At 42.9% G+C, this 25,403-nt stretch overlaps 1 protein-coding gene across 1 annotated transcript in view; it reads left to right on the top strand.

The window, feature by feature from the left end:
• The window catches only part of NBAS (NBAS subunit of NRZ tethering complex), a 257,267-nt gene that overhangs the window by 66,876 nt on the left and 164,988 nt on the right, over nt 1-25,403 (top strand). The window contains exons 18-21 of the mRNA XM_090280933.1: nt 99-236; nt 498-576; nt 6,003-6,107; nt 6,455-6,591. Of these exons, the coding sequence (XP_090137059.1) occupies nt 99-236; nt 498-576; nt 6,003-6,107; nt 6,455-6,591 (459 nt within the window). The remainder of the gene's footprint in view (nt 1-98; nt 237-497; nt 577-6,002; nt 6,108-6,454; nt 6,592-25,403) is intronic.

Genomic DNA, 25,403 nt, shown 5'->3' with positions numbered 1-25,403 from the left:
AAGTAACGGGTGGTTTCCGAGGGAACCAAATCAGTAATAAAACCAAGTCCAAGTACGGGGTGGCGGTTTTTCACTACGTGGGTTTCCTTTCGTTACAGATTCACGCTCCCCGGTGACGTGGACATTGACGGCCTCTCCTATGAGGAGCTTTCGCCCGAGGACGAGCCGGCCCGGGATACGCACGAGAGCCAGCTCAGGAAGCAACGGGCGCTGCTGGAACTCGTGAACTTTTCACAGTAAGTGACGCGTTCCTGTTCGTTGGGCAGTTCCTTTATAGTCATGAGTCATCTCAGCGTGGTCTTTACTGGGGATAATTGCTCCAAATTATTCCAGCAACTGAAATCAAGTGCATTTAATATGTTACCCTTGCGCTTTTATGTCCTGTTCTACAGATTTGGGGTTCAGTAGAATATTGATCATTTTTATTTTATTTTAGCTCTTAGAGAAATGAGCTTCTTATGTAAATGTAAGTGGCCTAATGTATTCATTCGAAACAGGTTGACACTGGAACAGAAGGAACTCTGCCGTTGTAGGCTGAAATTATTGACCTACCTAGATCGGCTTGCAACATACGAGGTAAGGGCTTGTTTTAATCAAGCCACTTATGTTTATTTGATCTGTCATTATAAATGCTTTGGCTGCCCTAATATCTGATAGTCTTGGTCTTTAGGACTAGTTAGGTGGGAAAACCTGCATTAAGTACAGACACGGGTTCTCTTGTATACCAGTTTTGGTAAAAATTAGATATCGTGGAAGGCCAGAGTTGTTTTGTTAGTCTGGGGAATAGAAGTGCTCTAGCTGCTTCCCGACTTCGCTGTTCCCTGCATTACCATTCTCTTCGTTTACTTTGACTGAGCATTTCAGTTTGAGGCTGGGGGATATAGCTGTCTCTGGTACCAGGTTTCAGTATGTATTGTGTTTTAATAATCCTAATGTGCATATTTGTGATTCACTTTATTTTAATGATTTGTTAGTGGGTTGAACTTCGTTGATTGAACTTCGATCCAATGATGGCCAAAATTAGACATTTGACCTTAAAAAAGTGTGCTTATAACCGTTTCTTCAGGTACCCAAGCACAACTGTTTCCAGTCTGGCATTTCAGTAGCACCCTGTACTGTAAGATCTGTGTAGGTGTTGTTATAGGTGTGACACGCATTTCAGCAACAGGCACAGCTTAGATTGCTTTCCCGCGTGGCCCTCACGGGGAAGTTTCCCAGGATTTACTACCATTTCTGACCTTCGAAGTTCGACTTCGCCTGCAGAGCGCCTCCTCAGCCTGTGTTACGCCTCCTTTCTGTGGGCGTCCCTCTGCTGGCTCTTGGTACCGGCGTGCAGTAGGCCCTCAGCTGATGACACACCTACTGATGTGATGCCCGTACCCTGGGCAATGGAGTTGTCTAGTCCTTCTGATGCCTGCAGGCAAACCCCAGCGCGTTTGATTCCCCACCGCCAGTATAATAGACATGTTCTCTGACCAGATCCCAGTGACAAAAGGAGGCTATTTCTCTGGTTGTTAAAAACCATAATAATGAGTATATCACTTCACACAAACAGGTTGAAAAAACTTCTAGTAGTTTTATCTGTAGTACAACTACTTTGAATGTTAGATGGCCATATTTTTAAAAGTATATCATTTCAATGATGTCTGAGTTCTGTGATATTTTGAGGTAATGTATAAAAGCATGTTGTGGACTGGAGAAACCGGTATAGATATGGTTTATTTTTCTGTTAGCCTTCGTTTTACTGGCGATGAGATCTTAAAAAGAAAAGTTCCATGAAATATTATTGAGTGTTTGACTATCCAGTTAATTTTCTTTTACTGTTCTTGAGTTACTGAATTGCTTTTTCCTATTTGACAGTAGTAAGTACATTTATTATTACATGGTAATAGTGATATTTAAAGTATTTGTTGAGCCCGCTTTTGAAAGGAATGAAGCTAAGCTTTTGCAAAGTAAATGAAGTGGATGAACGTGGCTGTTAAAACTATAAATGAAGATACAGAGCTATCATGCCTAACCAGCAGATCGTGGTAGAGATAGCTAGGCAGTGCATTTTAATCACAGGACATGTCTTGTTTTATTAATTCTGTGATAAATGACAAAAAATTGGATTCATGTAAATTTTATTCGAGTGCCTACTCTATGCCAGATATTAAGCCAGTGTCAGAGGTCAAGAAGTGGCCAAGGAACAGTCTTTTATTACATAGGCAATAGCTGATGCTAATGAAAATACGGAGCATTGATGGGGAATCCCAGTGGAGAAGAACATTAAATTTTCCCTGGGGACTCACTCTGCATGCAGGAAGCAGGAGTCCTATTTCAGCTGGTGCTTAGAAAAAGGAAGGCAGATTTAGGGGTTATGGAGACTCAAGAATGGAAGCTCCCTAAAGGCAGGGTTTTGTTAGCTGCTGTATCCCCAGAGCTCAGGGTGACGATGATACCTGGCTTGCTGAGGAGCCCAGTAAATAAATACTCACTGAGGGAACTAGTCGTCGTCGGCAGCCGTCCGTCTCGAGAGATGATGGTGTAGCTTCTTAAGAGTCTATCTGCACCGCCGAGAATGGCTGTGCAGTCCGACTCGGGAGTGACATGGTATCTGTCTCCTCCCGTGTTGAATCGACATCTTGCGATGACGCTGAAGCTACAGAGCCTGGGCAGGGTGATATGGAGGGTCTGCTGTTGCCCATGCAGCAGACCCCCCCTCTCTTCGCAGCTGAAGGGTCCAAGGGAAAGACGGAGTCAATACAGCTTGGCTTCAGGTGCGCCGCAGGAGTTGCCAGTGTTGACTACAACATCAAACCGCCTTAGGGACTCCGGCTCCGGATTTTCTGTCGGGGTTTACTCCCTTAGCCTTTCCCCTCAAGAGGTATGCCGCAAGGCAGCGGAGGTTTTTTGGAGTCAGAGTTTTCCTTCTCTGATGTGCCCTGACTGGAAGATCGAACCAGCGACACTTAGCTCGCAGGCCGACGCTCAATCCACTGAGCTAAACCAGCCAGGGCAGGAGGGAACTAGTAGGGAAGAGAATATCTTAAGAAATACCAACACATTTGTTGAGGACTTAACTGATTATCAGCCAGTGTCTTATGTACTTAGTCCAGATTGTTTCTCAGCAATTCCCAGTCAGGTACTATTATCCTCTCAATTCTGTGCATGTGAAAACTGAGGCTTAGGGGAGGTAACTAATCTTTCTAAGAAAATCAGAAGCTGGAATCCTAGCTGGGCCTCTCTGTTCAGTAGCCTGGAAGGAAATCGTGCACTCCTGACAAACTGAGCTGTCACAAAGGGCGAGGAGAAGCTGAGGGACGTTTGTGGCCATGTTTCGAGAGCTCTGTCACGCTGTGTGAGGAGTGGCATTCAATTCCATTTTTGTCAGAGGCCAGGAAAGCTTAGGACGGAGTGGGAAATGGGAAGTGGAGCCGTGGGCCGCTCTCCCAAGAAGTTTGGTTGTGAAGGGGCGCAGACAGGGTGGGGATGGCGGCGGGAGCAGCAGGAAAGGCTAGGTTTGTTACCTGAACAGAAGAAGGAAGAGGAGCTCTTTGTATGCTAATGGAGTGAGCCGGTAGCGGGCGAGGGGGATTGGCTGCTTGGACAGAGGAAGGAGGAGATGAGGACCATTGCTGTTGCTTTTCCTTTCATGTCTCTGTCTGCACCTCCCTCTACTTCTCAGGTCCGGAGTCCCTTTCCCATGCTCCTGTTTTAAGTGGCGTTGTTCCCCAGTCTCCTTTCGTTTCATTTTCCACACTTTCCCTTGGACTCATGTTAGCTTCTGTACTAAAGAAGCCTCATGTTGGCAGACAGACGCAGGAGCCTGTCAGAATGAGGAGACAGAGAAGTATGGGCCAAACGGGGGAACGGATCAAGGTTCCAGTGGGAGAACTAAGCGATGAGGAGATAGCCAATTTCACAGATGAGGAGATAGACAACCTAACGGGTGCAGAATTCAAAACACTGGTGATAAAGATGCTCACAGGCTTGACAGATATGCTTAAGTATGGCAAATGCATAAGGGAAGAAATGAAGGCTATGCTAAGTGAAACGAAGGAAAATCCACACAAAACCAATGGTGAAGGGAAGGAAACCGGGGTTCAAATCAATGATTTGGAACATAAGGAAGAAAAAAACAGTCAACCAGTACAGAGTGAGGAAACAAGAATTGGGAAAAATAAGGAGAGGCTTAGGAATCTCTGGGACAACTTTAAACGTGCCAACATTTGAATTATAGAGGTGCCAGAAGGAGAAGAGGAAGAGCAAGGAATTGAAAGCTTATGTGAAAAAATAATGAAGGAAATCTTCCCAAATTTGGTGAAGGAAATAGACATACAAGTCCAGGAGGCACAGAGAGTCCCAAACAAGCTAGACCCAAAGAGGACCACACCAAGACACATCATAATTAAAATGCCAAAAGTTCAAGATAAAGAGAGAATCTTAAAAGCAGAGAGTTACCTACAAAGGAGTGCCTATAAGACTACCAGCTGATTTCTCAAAAGACACTTTTCAGGCAAAAAGGGGCTGGCAAGCAGTATTCAATGTGATGAAAAGCAAGGATCTACAACTAAGATTACTCTATCCAGCAAAGCTATCATTTAGAATGAAAGGGCAGATGAAGTGCTTTGCAGACAAGGTAAAGCTAAAGGAGTTCATTATCACCAAGCCACTATTATATGAAATGTCAAAGGGACTTATTTAAGAAAAAGAAGGTTAAAACTAGGAACACTAAAATGACAACAAACTCACAACTATCAACAACTGAACCTAAAAAATAAAAACAAAATCCAACTAAGCAAATCAGAATAGGAACAGAATCATAGGTGTGGGGATCATTTGGAGGGTTATCAGCTGGGAAGGGGAAGGGGGAGGGGGAGAAATGGGGAAATGGTGCAGGGACTAAGAAACATAATCGGTTGGTACAAAATAGGGGGAAGTTAAGAATAACATAGGAAAGGGAGAAGCCAAATAACTTATATGCACGACCCATGGACATGAACTAAGGGGGGTGGGATTGCTGGGGGGAAGGGGGTACTGGGCGGAGGAGAGCAAAGGGTAAAAAAATTAGAACTACTGTAACAACATAATCAATAAAATATACTTAAAGAAAAAAAATAGGCCTCATGTGTTGCTCCAGAACTCCTCACCTGTGTACCCACCTGCATTTTAGATGTGGGTGCTCCTTTTAGAGGTGCTGTGGGTCCAAACTCAACATCTTTGCAAGTGAGCTTCTCTCTCAGGGCCTCCCTCTCTCGTTTCCTCCAGAGATCCTCATTCTCCCCTCTTCCCTGTCTCAGTAAATGAATTCAGAATTAACAGTATTTACTGGTTGCTTATTATGTGTGCTATGCATCTGGGGTTTGGCTTTGAACCTGGCCGGAGTCACGCATCACAGTGGGAAAGCTACGCTTGCAGTTGCCCTGGCTCACCCTGTCCGTCCTCCGGGGTCTGCTTCGGGCTGCTTCTGGGAAGCCCTCCCGGCCCTCCGAGGACTGTGGTTGCCCTCTGCCTGGCCTGGGCTGCCTGTCTGTGGAGAGCAGGGTCAGTGTACTGTGGGTGGGGTCACCGCTGCCTCTCATGTGCCCCAGCACATGGGAGACACTCCGTGAATATTTCCGCATGAACGAAGGGTTCATTCTGCCCTTGACCAATGTCCCTGCAGCAGCGGTAAGTTTACGCTCTTGCGCCGATAGGGCTGTGCTCATGATGCACAGCCATGTGTGACTGTCGCTTGTTCGTTTGGATCGGGCGACGGAGGGTCAGGGGTGTTCTGCCGGAGTCGATTTAACTTTTACTACCTACTTCATTTACTTCTGGATGTTAAAAGTGTAACAGCACTTACAGACAGCCGTTTTCAAAACTAAGGCAAGACTGCAGATATCGTCCTTTAGTGAACAGTTGATAGTTTAATTAATCCAGGTCTTCTTTATTTCAGTAGGCAGAATTGTAAAGGTTTTCGATATTTTCTTGTCATTGATATTTGAAAAGCTTTTCATTAAATCCCTGTTTCCCTTCAGGAGATCCTAGGAGTGTGTCATGCATCTGAACAGAGATATGATGCTGAGTTCTTTAAGAAGTTCAGAAATCAGAATATTGTTCTCTCAGCAAGAACGTATGCTCGGGTAATTTCTTTTTGTAAATAAAACAACTCTGGTTGTTAACAATTTCTGAATCTTTGAGTCATGCAGTTAATGTTACATACATATACTATTACATTTCCTTTTTTCTTGTAACATCAATGGAATCATATTTTAAAAACGTTTTATTCTTCATTTGGACTTGTAAAGATAATTTTTGTATAGCTTTAGATTGAGTGACATGATAGAGACTAGGAAGAATCAGGAATATCTCAAAATGATTCACATCGGAATTGCATAAAACCTCAGTGAAAGGGTTTTGAATGTTCATACAGAATCATTCCTTTATTTCTAAAGCTCACATGGAAACGTACTCCTTGCTTTTTGTACAGGAAAGTAACGTACAGGCCCTGGAGATTCTGTTCACTTACCACGGGTCCGACCTGCTCCCCCATCGCCTGGTGATTCTCTCCAACTTCCCGGAGACCACTTCTCCGCACGAGTATTCTGTCCTGCTGCCTGGAGCTGGGTACGTGACATTGGGAACTGACTGTTACCTGCTTCCTAAGTCATATCAGTTCTTTATTTCATCCTGAACCCCTCACACTGAAAAATAATTAAAAAAACAAAAGATTTTATTTATTAATTTTTAGAGAGGGGGAAGAGAGGGAGAAAGAGAGGGAGAGAAACATCAGTGTGTGGTTGCCTCTTATGCGTCCCCAACCAGGGACCTGGCCTGCAGCCCACGCATGTGCCCACTGGGGTTCAGACCAGTGACCCTTTGGTTTGTAGGCCGTTGCTCAATCCACTGAGCCACACCAGGGCATAAATTGAAAAAGAATTTTAATGTAATCTATTTAAACTTTTCCCCCGATTATAAAGTAATTTCTAACTTCTTTTTAAATGATCCTGAAACCAAAGTGTGTCTTGCACAAACAGGACCCCCTTAACTTAATGAATGTGAACTGTCCTTTTTTGGAAAGCCCCCTGATTTGACTGTTATGTACTCAATATGTACTGTTTTGTGGTTAACAACAGGTTTTTAGGATAACAGTATCTGTTTGAATTAGTTACATCTTTTAGGAATTGAGGTGTAGTTCTGGGAACATCCAGAAGTAGGCCCAGGGCATGTAGGGATGATGGAACCCTGCTTCTTTTAACACGTTTTATACTGGGGAATTTAACTGCCTTTTAGAAATGACGAGAATTCTCGCCACCCGTACGCAACGTGTTAACAGCCTTTTGTCCCTGTGACAATCCAGAGGCACGAAGACCAGTGGGAAGTCACATTAGCCCTTAGTGTTCGTTAGACTAATGCTCCTTCTCTCAACTCGAGGCCTTTTGATTGCGTTGTGCCGTGTGACATAGACTCACCGCCCACTGGATCCATTAAGTCCCAGTTGTCCCACCCAGGGGGCTTCTGGAGGCCAGGGCATCTCTTCTTGAGCATGAAGAACAGAGAAGGTATTTGCCTCAGTGCCCAGCTCAGAGATGGGTAGGCCACCCGGAGACAGAAGGCAAGAGTAGCCTCTTCGTGAGCCCTTTTAGCTGCAGTGAACCAGCCCTCCCGTAAATGTGGCTCAGTCATCAACGGCATGATGTAGCCTTTCTGAATTTGGATTTACTCATCTTTAAAATGAATCGACAGTCCCTGTCTTGCCTGTTCATATTGCATATTTTTAGTAGCAGGTGAATTGATATATATGAAATCGGTAAACTGTAAAACACTGTAAGAGATTATGACGGGTTGATTGAAATCATCGTTACAACCTTTAGCTGCTGGAAGCTGATGATATTAAGGGATGCTCTTGGATTTGGGGATCATTTGGCTTCTTAATTCCTTCTCCACCACCTCAACTGTGTCCTAGGTTTAGGCTTAGGTGTTGACGATGATGGCCAACAGAAATTACTACATATTTGGCACATACTTCTATTTGGTCTCCCAGCACTCTTGGTATTATTCTGCCATTATAGAAAGCTAAGATTTAAAGAGCCTTATGAATATGTTAAACCTTGAAGTGCAGCCAGGATTTGAACCTGTATTTATTTAGAGTCACTAGGCTCTGAAAATAAAAGTTACCAGCTCCTTATTTTGCACTATTCTTAGTACTATCGGTTTCTGTTATGATAAAAGTGAACAAAAAGAAAAAGCTGGGGATGCCCTTTGCATTTAAAAATAATTTGTTTTAGATCTGCAAAGTGCTATGTAAGTGTATTGTGTAAATATATTTGTAAGTATTTCCTAATGCAGTTAATTTATTGTTTTTGCCTCTTTGCAAAATGGATCTAATCCAAACGGAAATGACTTTTTCTACTGTAAATTGCTAATATAGATTAAAGGGCTACTGTTTATTAAGGTGTTTTGAAAGGTAATTTCTCCTTAGATTTGAGTGCATTTATTGTTATTGTCTTCTCATGATTGCATTGCTAACCATTTGATTTTCACCTGAGATTTCAGGGCTGGTTTGCAAAATGGTTTTATTTGCAGTGTTATTTTATCTTTGGACGCCCCGTGGTTTCTTTATGGGGCCCTCCACACACTTGTGCAGATTGCGAGACTCGCTGTGGGTGTGCCATGGTGCAGGAGAGGGTAAGGAGGAGATAAAGTTATTTTGAATCTTTGGGTTTTTTTTTTAATTAATTTTTATTGTTTTCCTATTATAGTTGTCCCATTTTCCCCCAATTGCCACCCCCCCCAACTCAGCCCACCCCTTCTCCCACAGTCAATACTCAAAATCTTTGTTTTTTGATATGTTGCTTAGACAAACTTTGAAAAAAACTCTGATTTCTTATGGGTCCTTAAGGTACATTCATTTTAAACACATTGAAAAAATACAGACTTTTTTTCTTTCTTGGTTAATCTTAGTTTCTCAAGATAGCCTTTCCCATTGAGTATATTGTTTTGGTCAGTCTCCAAAAGTATATGTGGCTGCGAGGCCTCTTCCATGCAGTCTTCCATGACTCAGCCTTTTCTTTATGTCCTCATAATTCTTGGTTCATTCTTGTATTATATCACTTTTTGCATTGTATTAGAGTCAGTCAGTTTTATATCTGCCTTTCTTCCTGTGTTTCCTTCTTTAACAAATATCGAGCTTCAAGCCCCAAATGGACTCTCACTGTCAGAGGCCATCTCCTGCTTATTTTTGGATCCCGGGGTCCCGGATGGTGCTTGTGTATAGCGGGTTCTCTGAAAATGGTAGGTAACTAGGTGAGTTAGGTCCGTCTTGTGCCGGTTGGAAAACAGAGAACAGGATGTCCTGGCGGGAGTCCATTTTTCTTCCTTTCACTTACACCTGGTGTGTGACACGGCCGTTTGTCTTCTCCTTATCTGATCATCCTTGGCCGTCCTACTTACAGTTTTCCCTCACTCTGAAGTCTCCTTTCCCGCTTTGCTGCTGCTTAGCATTTGTCACCATCTGCTTTCGTTTGCGTTGTGACTTATTTATCTTGCTTATTCTCTGTTTGACCTTCTAAAGTGTCAGCCCCTCTAGGACAGGGACTTGTGTGTGTTTTGTTTCCTTCCTCACCTTCGGCTCTTAGAATAGTGCCTTAGTAAATACTTGTTGGGCGAATGAATGAGGATAAATTCTGTAAGGGCAGGACTTTGTATCTTGTTTGCTGACGGAGCCGCAGGGCCCAGGAGAGGGCTTGGCGCAAAGCAGGAGCTCAGTAAGTTCTTTTGGATGAGTGCGTGGGCTAATTCGGGTAGGCGTGGTTTTACATTTGAGAGTTCAAGCTGTATAATATTTCGGAAAGCAATAGTGAGCTGTTCCAACCAATTGGCCTCTTAACTGCTCTGTTTTGAGATCCCACTGGCAGGACTTTTGCCTTGGCATTTAAATAAAATTTGATTGACCAATTTCCGTTCAACAAAATTTTATGATTATGATTGCCGGGAAACTTCCATGCTTTGTGTTATTGTGTGTTTTATATTGTCACTCTTAAGTTATCGTGTGTATTTGACATTGATGAAATGTTACTGAATTTTGTAATACTTTGAAATTACATTTTCTGTCATAGGTGATACATCTTTTTATTAGTTACCATCCTTAGTTTGTCATTGCTATAAAGCTTTTTATGTACTAGGTGACTGTTTTGGTTTTTAAGTAGAAAGGTGATATTTTTATACCATCTTTTTTGATTTTTGGTATTTTTGATGTTTATAGCACATTTTATTTATTAACTTATTTTTTATTTTTCAGTTACAAGTGACCTTCAGTATAATATTAGTTTCAGCACATTTTGCTTCTTCCTATTTTAACCCTTTCCAGAATGATGAAATTATCGAGTTAAAAAGTTGGACTTTAAATAATCGTGTGTTGAAAGAGTGGAGCATAGTGTTAGGAAGATGGCTGCTAGAGCCAAGCTGCCTAGATTCCTGGTCTCAGATAAGTTTTTACCTGCGCCTCAGTCTTCTCACCTGTACAATGGCGATGATCCTAGCACAATTCATAGCGCCGTGGGAATGATGAATGAGCTACTGTGTATACAAGGCTGAGAACAGTGCTTGGCACCAAGTCCAGTGCTACTCAGCTGTTAGCAATGATTATTAATGCAGAATTTGGTGCTAAGACGTTGGCCTCATATACTAACATATGTCATAGACTTATTGATTTAAACTGTTTATTGGAGGCTGTGGCTGGGTGCTCAGTTGGTTGGCATGTTGCCCTGCTGCACCGAGGTGGGGGGTTCCACCTCCGGTCAAGGCCAAGGCAAGAAGCAACCAGCGATGCATACAGAAGTGGAAAAACAAATCGCTGTTTCTCTTTCCTCTCCCTCCGTTCTCCACCCTCAAATCAACAAATAAAAATTAAAATATAACCCTTTTATTGGAATAATTCTACAGTTACAGGAAAGCTGCAAAGGTAATCGTGACTTCATGTGTACCCTTTATCTAGCTTCCTCTTCCTTACGTAATCATAGCACATGGTCAGAACTAAGAAATCACTGCTGGCGTAGTCGGTCTGCCTATAATGTGACACACACGTCCCGAGAAATCACTGTGCTGTGCAAATTGTGCAATGAAAACCACAGGATTTATGGGGAAAATGGGGTTGGGCCCAACATTCAAAAACTTTGTGCATTTTGCTCAGAGAAGTGTCCCTTGAGTGGCCCCTCTAGGCCATGCACAGGTTAGGCTTGTGCGCCCTGATTTCCCCGGGAAAGGATAGAGGAGGTTCCTGGGGGCCTGACAAAGGCAGGCTCCCCTAAGTGCCCGCGTGGAGGAGCAGGGAGCTCATTTGCTTGGGACCGAGGAGTGTCAGGCAAGAAAGGGATGAGGACAAGGCCCCGTCACGTTGACGGTGGAAATCCTCTGATGAAGTTGGGGATGCAGTGCCCCAGCGGAGAGCGCTCTGCCCCCAGGGGATGGTACCAAAGAAGGGAGATCAGACTTGGTGACCTGGCTTAACCTCAGGGCCTCGCTGTGCCCAAGCCCAGAAGTTCCCTGGAGTGAGCTTGCTTCTGCCAGGGTCACACTCAGCTTGAGAACGTGGCTGAACTTGGGAGTGTGAGATGTAAGAGCGGTGACCTTGGAGCCTGACTCTGGGCAAGGGGCTGGCCCAGTGAGGCATGATCCCAGCAGGCTTTGCAAGACCATCTCCAAGAGATACCATCGTGCTGGCCCAGAGCAGTGGGAGTCGGGGCCTCCGGGTGTTCCAGCTTCTCTCCAGCTGCCATTTGCAATCACAATCACTCCCCTGGGACCCAGTGTGCTCCCTGTGCTCTTGTGGGTGGGTGGGGAGGTGGTACATAACAGTGGGTGTGGGATGAGGCTTCTCGTTCATATGAGCATATGGAGAGCCAGCAATTATTGAGTAATAGGAGAGACTAAATTTGTGCTCCAAACCGTAAAAATGTGTTTGCTTAGGAAAAAGTCCAGAAAGTTAGTTATACAATGAACAATCTTTAGTTATTGCATCTAATTGGTAAGATATCAGGTGATACCATTTTTCCCCCATTTATCTGTATTTTCATTTTTTCCTACAGTGACCATAGGAATTATTAAAAACACTTTTATAGTAGCTCGAAAATTATTATTATTTAGCTGTCTCAAGAAAAGGCTTTATTATGTCTGCATTTATCTGTTCTAGGAGGGTGGGAAGAATTATGTTTTGGAAAGATTTTTCTTAATCCCAAATGATTAAAGTAGAAAAGTTAGGTGCCCACTGGTGTGCGTGCAACTGTCTGGGAAAAGTCACTTAGAATCAGCACAGCAGAGTTTGGCGTGCAGCGATGGGAGAGACTGAGCCATGCTCGGACTAGCGAAGGGGTGGGCACGAGCAGCCCTCGTCAGGGCCGGCCTGCAGCCTGGGGTGGAGGGGCCCAGGGCCCTAATGTGCAGGATTACCGGGGACAACACATCAGGCGGGCCATATCAGGAAGGCCTTTCCAGCACACCCGTGAATGGGATGTGTTAGGAGGTGCTGTAATGAAATGACCTCAAACTTCAGTCGACAAGGATGTTTTGTCTGCTGGCTGTGATGTCTCTTGCCCATGACAGGAGAGTCTCTGAGGATGAGCAGTAAGAAGAGAGGTGGGACAGCTCACCCGGCCAAGGGGCTCCAAAGAGAGAAGACAGTTAGGGCACATGGGAGGGTGGGGTTCTGGCTGGTGCAGAATGAGGAATCTGTGGCGGTCTGACTGATGGACACATGGGGCGCTGGGGGGGTGCCCAGCTCCGAAGCAGAGGAGCCTCGGGGAAGGGGGATGGGACACTCAAGCACTAGTCCATGCTATGCACCTGTGCAAATCGCACAAAGGTGCCCCAACCGGGCGGATGCCGCCTTGCGCTAGGGGACACGGGTAAGTGAAATGTGAGCTGGGTTTTCTCGGCCCACGGGCTCCTTTGGCCGGCTGTGCTTGTCTGTAAACAGCCTGTGCGTTTGTACGTGGAGGCCCTGGGTGGCGGCCGCAGTACAGCTGCGGATGGTTGTTTGTCCACGGATGACCCAGTTAGCACTGGGAGGGGCAGCAGCAGCATGGGGGAAAAAATCCCAGGAAGAATCAGAAACAAAAACAAAAACTGCAGTGGGACAAAGTTAGGAACCTAATAAAAACTGGCCCATAGTGTCATGCATGTGAAGTGTAACATATGGTACTTTACCCCGAAAAAGACGTGAAAAAGACTTTGCTTGTGGACGTGGGTGTCGGCAGGTTGCAGCTCCTGTGTTATTGGGAAACGGAGGAGAAGAGAGAGAGGGTGATAGAAATCTGACGTGACCGCCGACACTGCCGGCAGCCGTGGGGGACGCGCGTCTGTCCGCGCAGGGGGTCCGACACGGCGCGGACCCGCCGAGGGCCGTTGCCTGTGTTCCCCGAGCTTTCCTGTGGAGGAAACTGTGCACTCGCAAACGCGAAGTCTGTGCTGTGCCCAAATTGTTCCCTGTGTGTCAGTGCTTTGGAACAAGTTTGCATTTTCTAAATATTATAGCAGAACCAACTGGACAAGTCTGTTAATACTACATATTTATTTGGGTTTAACCAACTTTTCCAGTTATATCCTCTTTCTCTTTCAGTACCTGGTCCAGGATAGAGCATCGCATTTAGACTGCATTTCCTTTTAATATGTGGAAATAAACTGCCATTTAATATCTGTCAGGAAATTCTTCGACACGTATCTTTACTAGACAATGAAACTTGATATGCATATTTATAATCTTGGATTATCTCCAAAATCAGCAAGGAAGGATGGAATTATATTTAGGGTATTTTGAGATACTGCAATATTTAAATATGTTATAGTATAAGTGACAAAACTGTCGATGGAAATAGAATATCCAGAACACCATATTCTTTTCATCATCCTAGAAACGCTGTTACTATAGTAACTCGGCAGTTTGTCTGCTTGTGACTATCTAAGCTTAGATTATTTGATTGGAAGTTTGATCGTGAAAAGCATGTTGTAGCATGCAGATGCACCGTACTTCTGTGAGCCGTGAAAACGTTTCAGATGTTCCATTTTCCTGCCTGAATTTGTGACTTCATGAATTATTTGTTGACTTCGAATCATTCTGTACCTTCATTTCCACAATAATTTATGTGACAGTCATTAAGGATAAAAATAGAAAGTGGCTGAGTGAAAAATTCAGGTCATCAATTAGGAGATCACGTAGCATGTCACCCTGAGCTATGTCAGCTCACTCCTCCAGTCAGTCCCACGTTCAGAAGCTGCTCTTGTCCTAGAGTGTGACCACCACTTTCACCTGCTTTAATGTAGAAGAACCTTGAAAACAAACAGGATGATCAATTGTGTGACAAACCTCCCTGTGAGCTGCAGCCCTGGGGTGTCTCTGTGCTGTGCACACCCCAGCCTCCTGTGTCTGTCCCTGGCATTTTACTCCCTTGCTGACCCTTGACCAGCCCTGCTTGTCTTCGGTCTCAGTCCCTTTTGTGCACTTGGCCCCACTTGATGATGCAACAGAAAATCCAGGCTCTCCAGGAATTTCCCATTTTCCACTGGGAAGTACCATTGGGTGAATAAGTTTTACGTCCTTTCCTTCTCACGGATAAGTCTTTGTCACTCACCCAAAGCTTTGGGTGACCAATTTGGAGGAGGATTTTCTATTTCAGAGGCTGCTCATAGTCTGCAGTGTTTATTTTTTAAATTATTATTATCACCAGACTAACACATATCTCATAATGAAGTGCTACGTATGTATGTGCTGAACTGTGCGGTGATGGTTAACAGCTGTTGCGTGGATAACTTATTATGTGAGGAGATTTGGAAAATACAAGGCATGGTGTGGCAAAGTAGATCAGCGGTTAACCGCAGACTCTTTCAAAGATTGGAAGAGACTGTTTCAGACCGCAAGCGAGGTGACACACCAGCCTTCTCCTCCCATCCTGCTCACGTTGATTATATGTATGTGTACACATATCTTTTGTGCATTCGTAAATCATACTTTTCGGCTTTATATGTTTTGACTCTGTTAGGACCATCTGGCCATGATACACTTTTAATTTTATTTAAGTTGTGAAATGCACATAACATACAATTCACCCACATTAACCATTGCTGTTGTACAAGTCCATTCACAGGCCACACAACCAATTTTCAGAGACTCTGTCCCCAATAAACACTAACCCCCCTCTTCCACCCCGGTCCCCGACGGCCACCATTCTACCTTCTGCCTTTACGGGCTTGACTATCCAGTGTTTCCCTTTCTGTGACTGGCTTATTTCTCTTAACGGAACGTTCTCAAGACATGGTGCAATTATAGTGAAGTTAACGTTACTATTAAGTAAGATTTACTGTGGTTTCTACCTGTGGTCATGCTTCTGTTTCTGCTGCCAAGGTATTTCTTAACCGCAGGAAAGGATGCAGGTAAATTCTAGTTCAAGACAGGTGAAGTGAGATCACCATTGATTCCTGACTCCTATGGAGAACCTCTTCTTCATCTTTTGATGACAAATAGGGTATCCAGACTGAACAGAACTTCGGGTATCTCTTCTAATACCTGTTTTCTCAATCTTGGATTTGAATAGCCAAATTGGAGACTTTTTTTGTTATTACAACAGCATAAAATTTATCATAAAACATCAATTATGCATTTTATTAAAGTTCCCAGTAGGACAAATTTGATTGAGGTGAAATTGATTTACTTTATAATTTACATCACTAATAAAGAATTTATCTTTAGCTCCTTTAGCCCCGGCTGGTGTGGCTCCCTTGGTTGAGTGTTGTCCCGCAAACTGAAAGGTCGCTGGTTCGAGTCCCGGTCAGGGCATAGGCCTGGGTTGCAGGTCTGGTCCCCAGTTGGGGCGCCTACAGAAGGCAACCACCGGAAGTTTCTCATATTGGTGTTTCTTTCCCTCTCTTTCTCCCTCCCTTCCCCTCTCTCTAAAATAAAAAAAAACAAAAACAAAAACAAAAAACCTTTAAAAAGATCAGATGATAACTGAAAGGTAGGTAGAAGGTTTACTTTCTATCATTTTCAGTTTCAAGTTGGTGATGTTTTGATATTTGACATTAGTTTGTGTGGTTTTTTTCTTCCAGAAATGAAATAATTTGAACTATCTTTTTTATTCAAGTCAAATTTGGCCCTAAGCAGCTTTTAATTCAGAAGGTAGATTATTGTTTAGTTGATGTTTTTACTTTTTTTCTTTGCAAGGCAACAGAAGACTCTACCAGAAATAGTTGCCGTTGCCTTGGTTTCCTGGTTTTAAGGATATTGCGGAAGTTTTTCTCCCATAAGAAACATAGTAACGTTTCTTGTGGAGCAGATGTTGATTTTTGAAGTTCAACTTAGTTTTAGTGAAATTTATAACTAATCATGTGTACATGTGAAACTGACTTAATAATTAAAGCATTTCTAAATTGCTTTATATGAGTTCAGTGTTTTGAAAGAACATGTTATAGAAGGTGGGTGAGTCATAGAAAATTTTGCGTTATTTTAATAAACATTTAAGGAATGCTCATGTGCATTGTATTACATGAAACAGGTGGCTACAGAATGAGTCAGATGTGGTCCCTGTCCACAGATAAATTAGAGTCTGGTAGGGAGGGTCAGACAGGTTACGGATAGATATAATTACCATAATTAAAAGGTCTCATAGGAGGAGTATGGATAGGATTAGAGGTAGGAGAGGTTACTTCTTGTTACAATGAGAGTAGATCAGTAAGAAGTCAGGTTTGATCTATGTCTTGAAGGCTGAGGATGCCTCTGGTGTTTGGCATTTTTAATAGGTCAGAGTCATCCGAGTAAATATTTAACATGAAGGTGTTCCACGTACTCAGTCCTCACCTGTATCGTACTGTTTAGACAGAATCCAAAAGATGTTCCCAGTTAGTTAGTTGAAAGCAAATCAGTGCAGATGCTCTCCAGTAAACAATAAGAGTCTCTTTGGACTCATGTTTTTATGTAGCCCAGTCCCTCTCATAAAGATTTCTGTTTCTTCCCTGAAATTTTTAAAGAGCCGTTTTTATTGGGCTTTCTATTCCCACCACAATTTTCCTGTTGTCATGAAATGCCACCGCAGCTGTAGCCTCGATGGTGACACGTTATGGAAAGATGGGGGCTCTGCATTCACTTTTCTGTTCTCACAGAAAGAAAAGATGTTTCTTTTCCCTTTAAAATGGAAAAGTTGATTAGTTACCTAATCAGAATTCAACCCCCACATGTGCAGTTCATTTCTGAACTGCTGTGAGCAAAGAACAATAAATTGGTTTGTGTTGTACTCTTGGAATAATTACGTGGCCTTCGCGATGACTGTTAATAGAGAGGAACCCAGAGCGTCCTTTGCAGAATGGAAAGTGTCAGCAGTTTCTGGGGCCTAGAACACCCTGGGGTTTAGACCAGGGCAGGAAGGCCTAACAGCCTCTGTTGTCGGGCGCAGGGTCCCAGCTGGCAGTGGGGCAGTTGGTTTGCCTGTGTCCTGGCGCTGCGGGTGTGTTAGATCTTGACTCAATTAGTTCTTGTCTTTCTGTTCACTTCAAGCAACAGAATGGACTTAGGGCAAATTCTTTGATCAAGAAGGTAGAAACACAGCTATTTCAGGGTAATTTTTATGGGCCTTGGCAGGTGTGTCGGTACTGACATTGGTGATGTACTCCGAGTAGTACTGGGGAAATAGAGTTGTACTGATTAATTCCTTTCCTCTTTTTACAAAAAATTTAAAATTATTTTAATCATCACCCGAGGATATAGATTTTTTTCTTTTTGTTTTGAGAGAGAGAGAGAGAGAGAAAGAGAAAGAGAGAGAGAGAGAAAGAGGGAGAAATGTGGACAGGCTGCCTTCTGAACGCTCCCTGACCGAGAGCCGAGTCACACCTTTCTGTTGCGTGGGATGACGCTACGCTCCAGCCAACCCCGCCACCCAGCCAGGGCCCATTTCCTTTTAGTCAACAAACATTTCACGATTGAGTATGAAAAAAATTTTAAGAATTTACAAACAAATTTTATGTTTCACATATAATTTTCATAGCATGTTAATGAGAGAAGCAGAACAAGGATTCTTAGCCTGCTTTTGAAAGCAAAAAATGGGAGAGGCAATTAGTGAAATATGTTCTTAATTAAGGACTTATTTTAAAATAGTTTTAATTACATTGTCATTGTCAAATGTTTTAATATGGCTTATTCCAGCTTAAAGTTTCTGATTTTTATTTTGTTCCCCCCAAAAATGTTACTAGGTTCAGCATTACCTAGTGAATACCTCATGGTGCTCTTTTCATTGGGATGAGATTTTTCTTCCATTATTCATTATCTTACAAGATTTAAATACCTTGACCAGTAATTTCAGAACATGTGAGTCTTAAAAAGATTATAACATCTTCTGAATGGTTGAACTGCTTCAGGGAAATAGTCCCTATAATTCTTTTTGATCACACAATGTCTTTTCCAGTCAAGATTTCATTAATATGTAAATACTTCTCTGTAACAGCAGTGAATCTCTTTATCACACTATTTTTAATTAACATATAAATAACCTTGTGAGACACTTCTCCCAACTTCTGATAGGGGCAAGTCTGTTTAAATATTGTATTTGTAATAAGTAAAATTCTGTTAAGAATCAAATTTATATATTGTAGACAAACCATATGCATTCATTTAAGAAATGTTTTGACCTCAGTGTGTACCCATTTTTTAATCCTAAAAGTTGCATACTAGATATACGACCCATATAAATGTAGGGATCACAACATGGTACTGACATGTATTGGACGTGGAGAAGTGGTAGCGTGGTACGCTGGGAAAAGCAAAGGCTTTCATCAGAAACATGGGTGCATGTCTTAGTGCTGATCCTTTTTAGCTCTGTTACTTTGGGAGGTTACTTAGCTTCTCAGAACTTGGGTTTCTTTAAGTGTGAAATGGGGCCACTGGACTGGGGATGTGATGACAAAGTAACGTAAGAGCCACCCACCCAACACAGTTCCGAGCGTATGACCGTGTTCAGTGCACGGCAGCCGTGGTGGTCCCAGAGGGGGTGTGGCTGCCACAGCAGCGGCTGCGGCAGTTTGGTACCAGTGTCTTGTTGTAGAGACCTTTCAAGGTCAGGTGCATTAAGCAGTCTTGCGGGAGACCGATGCACTAGCACGGGGCAGTTACAATGGACTCTTCCTCTCTGATGCCTCTGACGCTTTGGCTTCTCATCGGGGGACAGCATCCCTCTCCTGACAGCAGGTACCTGAGATTTTATATTTCGCATTTATTGTCCAGATGAAGTTTTAGGTCTTGATTACATCTTCTCTTTCTAGTTCTTAAGAGTTTTCTTGTTGTTTGCTTTGAGTACTCCAAATTCAGAATGAAGAGAAGGTCAGGCGATCTGTTCCTACTGGTCTTTAACCCATTCGTTCAGGACGTCAGTGATGTGCTTGGAGCTCATGTTGTTTACTTACCTGCAGATTTTGAATTGTAAATGTAACTTATGGGGTGTTTGAGGATTAAATGAAATAATGCATTTATGTAAATTTAGTTAAAATTATTTGTTTATTATTGCTCTGCATGCAACACCGCTGGGAGTTGGGATAGATGCAGTCAGCATTAAGTAGAAAGGAATATTTCCTTTTCGTGGTGAGGCAAATTATTTCCTAGGAACCTAACAAAATCATAGGGAGAAATCCTGGAAAACATGAAATGTTGTTCATTTTAGCTCTTCGTCGTTAAAGTATAGGCCATTGAAATTGAGTTTGCGGGTGCCCTTTATTTCCCCCTGGTAACTTTCCTCGTAGCAGGCACATAGATGTTCTGTATTGTTCTGACAGCCTTCCGTGTCTCTTCTTCAAAATCAGCCTCGTCTGTTCAGGGGGCAGGCGATGGTGGTGGCCAGTTTGCATGCCGTCCGTGTCTCCGTTCATCCGTTGCCCCTCGTTTTGTTCACTTTAACACCCTTGTGGATGAAGAACAGCCTCTCTCAGGATTTAACTTGCTTTTCTGAAGACTTACATGGTTCTCCACTGGGGTTTGTGGCTGTCTCTTAAACACGAGTGATTTTACAAACCAGTTTTCAGAAATACTCAAATCATCCTTTGCTCTTGGTTAAAAATATAATTTGAAACTTGGTTTTAAGCATTTGGGAGAGAGATCTTGCCTCGTGGAAATTGTTACTTACTTTACTTCATAAATCAGCTCCTCAGCTCCTCACCGTTTCTTATTCCTGTTTATTGCACTGGCCAGGTGCCGTGTGCTCAGGACGGCATCAGCGGAGCTGATTGGCGCTCTTGGGCGTTTGTAAATGTAGCCATGGATATGACCATTAACATGGTGCTACTAGTTATCATAAAGTATATTTTGGATTGTCAACCAGTCCCATCATGAGACATCATGCATAAGGCAGCCCCACAGCAAAGAATTATTTGGCCAAAATGTCAGCAGTACCAATAAACCTCCCAAACCACTTCGGCACATTCGATCAGTCACAGCACCTTCTCCACACCCAGCACAGTTTCTGTGTGTGTTTCAGTTGCAGTCTTACCTTTCTTGAAATAAGAAAACATAGTGCGCTGGAAATGTTGCATATTTTCTTCCATCTTCAATATTAAAATGGCTGCGCAAAAATTTACCTATTTTGATACTTAAAAAAACACACACGCTGATATGACAGCTGTCACTATACAATCTAACAAAATTATTTCAAATGAAATTAAAGACAACTAAGCATTACTAGAGCCATCTACAGAAAAACTAAATGTACTTTTTGGGTAACCCAATATTTCACGACCCATGAGCAACCTTCTTATTAGTGTTAATAACAATAATGCTTTGTATGATAGTTTAACAGTATATACCAGGTCCTGTTCTAGAGGCTTTATGTGTCCTCACTAATTTGATCCTCCTCAAACGCAAATGAGGTTAAAAACTGTTACTACCCCTGTGGGACTAATGAGGACACTGAGGCACAGGCAGACTGAATCACTCGACCTGACCAAGGGCGGTGGCGTTGTCCTCCTGCGAGGTTAGACTTCCAAGAGCATACCCTTAATTATGATGGAATTCGAGAACATGTTGGCTCATCTCGCCTTCCTCTTGGGCAGGCACTGTTACTGTGTGCATCCTGCTAAACGGAGGGGGGGGGGAATCCAGGTCCTGGGGGGGGGGGTTTCACTCTCGCCTCTCTTCACACATCGCTCACATCCGAGAACACTGGTTCTGAGTCTCTGCCCCATTTTCTAAGTAGCTTATTCACGAAATTGAATTCCCGTGGCCCAGAAGAGAACTTGGAATGATGCCTGTCGATAGTTTTCTCCATCTTGGCATTCTGAACGATAACTAGATTTTTGATTGGTTTCCCATTGAGTGTGACTTGTTGAGTGATGGTAATAATAGTGTAGGCCCAAATTATTAGTTTTTGTCCTTCATTTACCAGAACATTTTCTTCTAGGCTGATAATAGAAATCAGTATAATTCCACATCTTAAAACCAGTGCCTGCAAGGTGGCCATTTGGTGCTAATACACTATTTAGCCTTTTGTTTCCCAGTCATAGAACATGAATAAAAGAACTTTCGTTAGTTTATTCTTAATAAAAAAAAATTTCTTTGAAATAAAACAGTGCGAGAAATAAAACAGAACTTATTCATTCCTTTCCTGCTGACAGATAAATGTTACCTTCAAATGAAACCAAAAAAGTTTAATATTTGGAATAAAATAACGGACAGGGTTCTAATATAAAGACTCCTAAAATTAAGCAAAAGCAGTTATTATTTTGTAAAGAGATAACTTAGGTTTGCCATGCACCACTTCTTTTTTTTTTTTTTTAAAGATTTTATTTATTTTTAGAGAGAGGGGAAGGGAGGGAGAAAGAGAGGAAGAGAAACGTCCATGTGTGGTTGCCTCTCGTGCGCTCCCAACTGGGGACCCGGCCCGCAACCCAGGCCTGTGCCCTGACTAGGAATCCAACCGGCGACCCTTTGCTTTGCAGGCCGGTGCTCAACCTCTGAGCCACACCAGCCAGGGACTTCTTTTTTTTTTTTCCAATGGGGATGATGCATTTAAATTTTAAGACTTCCCAAGCAACGTGAAAACAATAGGAAAAAAGATGAACTAAAATATGTAAATGTTGTTTTGTGCTTACAGAATTTTAGATTCAGAGTCTAAGTTTGTTGTTAAACAAACTTTCTACAGTTCTTTAGAAGGAAGCAGTATATAGTGATTAATTTACATGACTAATATTTTTGTTGTGAGCAGCATTAATGAGAAAAGTTTTCTCTTGAATTTTATGAAGCATTCTGTCATTCTGTTTTCCTTATGAAATAATTAGTAGCTAAAATCTGGGTGTTTTTTAAGAAAGTAGTGAGAGAACTAACCGATGATTTTGAAATGCGAGGTGTGGTGAGATTTAGAGAAATATATATTCTGAAACTGCTCCCCGCCCCCGAAGTATGACATGTACGACTCTCTGGATTGTATGCCATTGCTGGTGAAGCTTGCTCTTCCTTCCGTTTTAATGATCTGACTTAGGAAACCTTCTTGTTCTCATTCTCTCAGATCTACACATTTCATATTAATGTACTTCCTTGACATATTTTTTTTAATGAAAAAAACTGTCCCCTTTCATTGCTCTATTCCAATTTTGAATTTTTGTGATACTCATGAGATCACTTAAAAAAAAACCTCTGTTATGCCGTCAGTTAATTAATTCAGTCAACATATATTATTTCAGAGTCTGCTAAAGAAAAAAACACAAAAATCCTGCCCTGGAGGAATTTATATCCTGGCTGGGGATGAGGTCCTGTTTGTTTCTTAAATGCTTTCATTAGCAGCATGATAAAGAAGGTGTGGTGTTTTTATAGCAAGCATTTAAAACTCCTGAAGTTGGCTTTAATATAATTCGCTTTACAGAAACATCCTGTAAGAAATGGAAAGAGCAGAAAGGTTTTTTGCTTTTTCACAACTGTTGATGATCAAACTGAAGGTCAAGCCATGTTTGGTAGAAGTTAGTTTCATTAGACTAGTAACCAACCTACTGATGTTTTATATCTTAGTTTAAATGTATCCTTTAAGTATGTTGTGAATGGTCCTTATTGGGTTGTTGGTATTAAATTTCGGGAAGGCACAAATCACCTTCTATCTGCTACTCACAAATCTAACCTGTGGTTCTCTTATGTATGAAGCTGAGGAAGCAGAGGGATGCTGGAAATGAGGCTGGATTTGTGTTTTGAGACTAGGATTACAGTCCCACGTCCTTTCTAGAGGCAGTATTGTGTACTAGCTAAAAGTACAAGCTTTGGATTCTGTCTGCTTGTGTTTAAGGCCTCGCTCTCTCATTTACTAGCTTTGTGAGGTGTGGCCAGTGAACCCCGGCTTCAGGTTTTCTCATTGTAGTAAGAGAGGGTAATATCACCTACTGCACTAGATTAGTAGGACTAAGGGAGGTTTTGTATGCTACAAGCCTTTTGTCCTGTCTGGTCTAGAGGAAGAGGTCAGTAAATGTGGAAGTTTCTCATTGTGGCTGATATCACTGATGATGCACTTCTAGGACTATGATCAGTGGTGACCAGCACGTTGAGAGACATTTAATGGTGCGTGCCTTTGAAAAGAAAAGGTAGCGAAGACACTGTATATTAACCTGGGACCCTTCAGGCCTCCCTTTTGGAGTGGGCCTCTGAAAGGAACTTGTCTTTAACACGTGTGCTGATAAAAAGAAGGGTTTTCTTACCTGCTTCTGTTCTGTGCAGCTTAACAAAGTTTTACAACTTTCTAGTCTGCAAATAGCAAGTGAAGATTATTTTGCCGAGGGTCCCACGCCATCACTAATCACTGTAGTAATAACCCCTGCATGTAATATGTACTTTGTACAGAAGATACAAATCTCAACCTGTGATATATTCTTCTAAAATTCTTTTAGACAGCTTTTCGTGTTGCTTATGGAACTGTGTCTGCATTAATTCAAAAAGGCAGTGATAGTTTGCTAGGCTTATTGTTTTTCCAACTTCCTCCATGTATTGCTGTAATTAATTCGTATGTTGGAAGAGTGAACGTTGTAGTTATTGTATCCAAACGTTCTTTTTAAGTTTTCATTTCAGTGGCCTGGGATAAAATACTAGTTACTGACTAGGAAGAAAATAAAATAGTTTTTCCCTTGGTGACCAATGAAATAGTGTGATTGTGGCATTCGTTCTGAAGAATCATCTGTATGACTCAGAAATTTAAAAATCTGAACACAAACGTGTTCAAAATATATTTCTGGTACCCAGTTAACTAGGTATTGCATGCTAGCTAAAACGTAGGTAAAAGGCTGTGTTTTTAAAATACCGTGTTAGGCATTCTTCTTGTGTGCATCCTCTGGGGGGAGCATTGACGTGGGAGGGTCTGCCCCAGTAATAATACTGCGGGGGGTGGTGTCCGGCACTGCGCACTCCCAGGACCCCACCCCCACCCCCACGATAAAACTCTCCCCGGGGTCTCCTGTTACCTTTTACAAGAGGACCAATCTCATCATCAACATAACTTTCAAACATTCATGAACTGTTTCTTGTGCAAGGTGTGATTTACAATGTCGTCGGGTAAGAGAGAGCACAAAACATAACCTAATAACGTCTGAAAGTGCAGTTCTTTCTCTGGGGCTATGGTAAATTTTAGGAGACTGTTACTATTGATACTCAGAAATATGAGAATGTTTTCTTGAACCGGAAAAGCAAGGCAGTTGAAATCTGCTTTAAAATTTTTTGTCTTTATCCCTAATGCAGAAGGTTTCTGTTGTTTGCATGCATTCTTGAGCTGTGAGAGCTAAAAGGGACCTTAGAACGTTTGAGGTGCTTCCTTTTAGAAAGCCCCGCGACAAAGCCCGCAGTGCTCATCAGAAGACAGCGGTGTTTCCGTTTCCTCTGCCTCCTGATTCATCACACAGCTGTGGAGCGCGGGCTTCGGCTGCTTGTCTCCTCGATACAGGACCTGAAGGTCTGTGTTAAAGGAAACAGGATTTTACTACGTGGTTCCGATTTGGGGATGGCTAAGAGCACTCCTTCTCTGAACCCTTCGCTCCCACGAGACCCAGAACTTCTCTTGCTCCCCCAAAGATTACAAGCCAAAATCACACCCAGGAGTCCCCCGTTTCCTTGACTGTCTTTTTTGGAGCTTGGGCCGGCCACGCAAACAGAGCTCTGTCCTCTCTGGGGTGCGTGCTTGTGGGCCTCAGGGTCGCCATCCTCTCGCAGCAGCTCTCTCTCTCGGGATCTGGGGTGCACTGCCCTCAGTCCAGGACCCACGGGCCATGCTGCACTGGATCATAGTGTCCCAGAGGCCGGAGCCCCGGGAGACACGTGTCCCTGGGTGGGATCCTTCCTCCGGGAGCTGATTCCAACCACGTGGGGCCTAAGCCCCTGGAGGGCCTGGCGTCCGCCTGGTCCCTCGCGCGCCCCTGTCTGGGCGGGGAGCAAGGGCCAGAGACACAGGGCGTCGAAGCGC

Source organism: Furipterus horrens, unplaced genomic scaffold (assembly GCF_987537825.1).
Source record: "Furipterus horrens unplaced genomic scaffold, mFurHor1.1.pri manual_scaffold_6, whole genome shotgun sequence".
Lineage (NCBI taxonomy): Eukaryota > Metazoa > Chordata > Mammalia > Chiroptera > Furipteridae > Furipterus > Furipterus horrens.
This window is presented reverse-complemented; position numbering and strand designations above follow the sequence as displayed.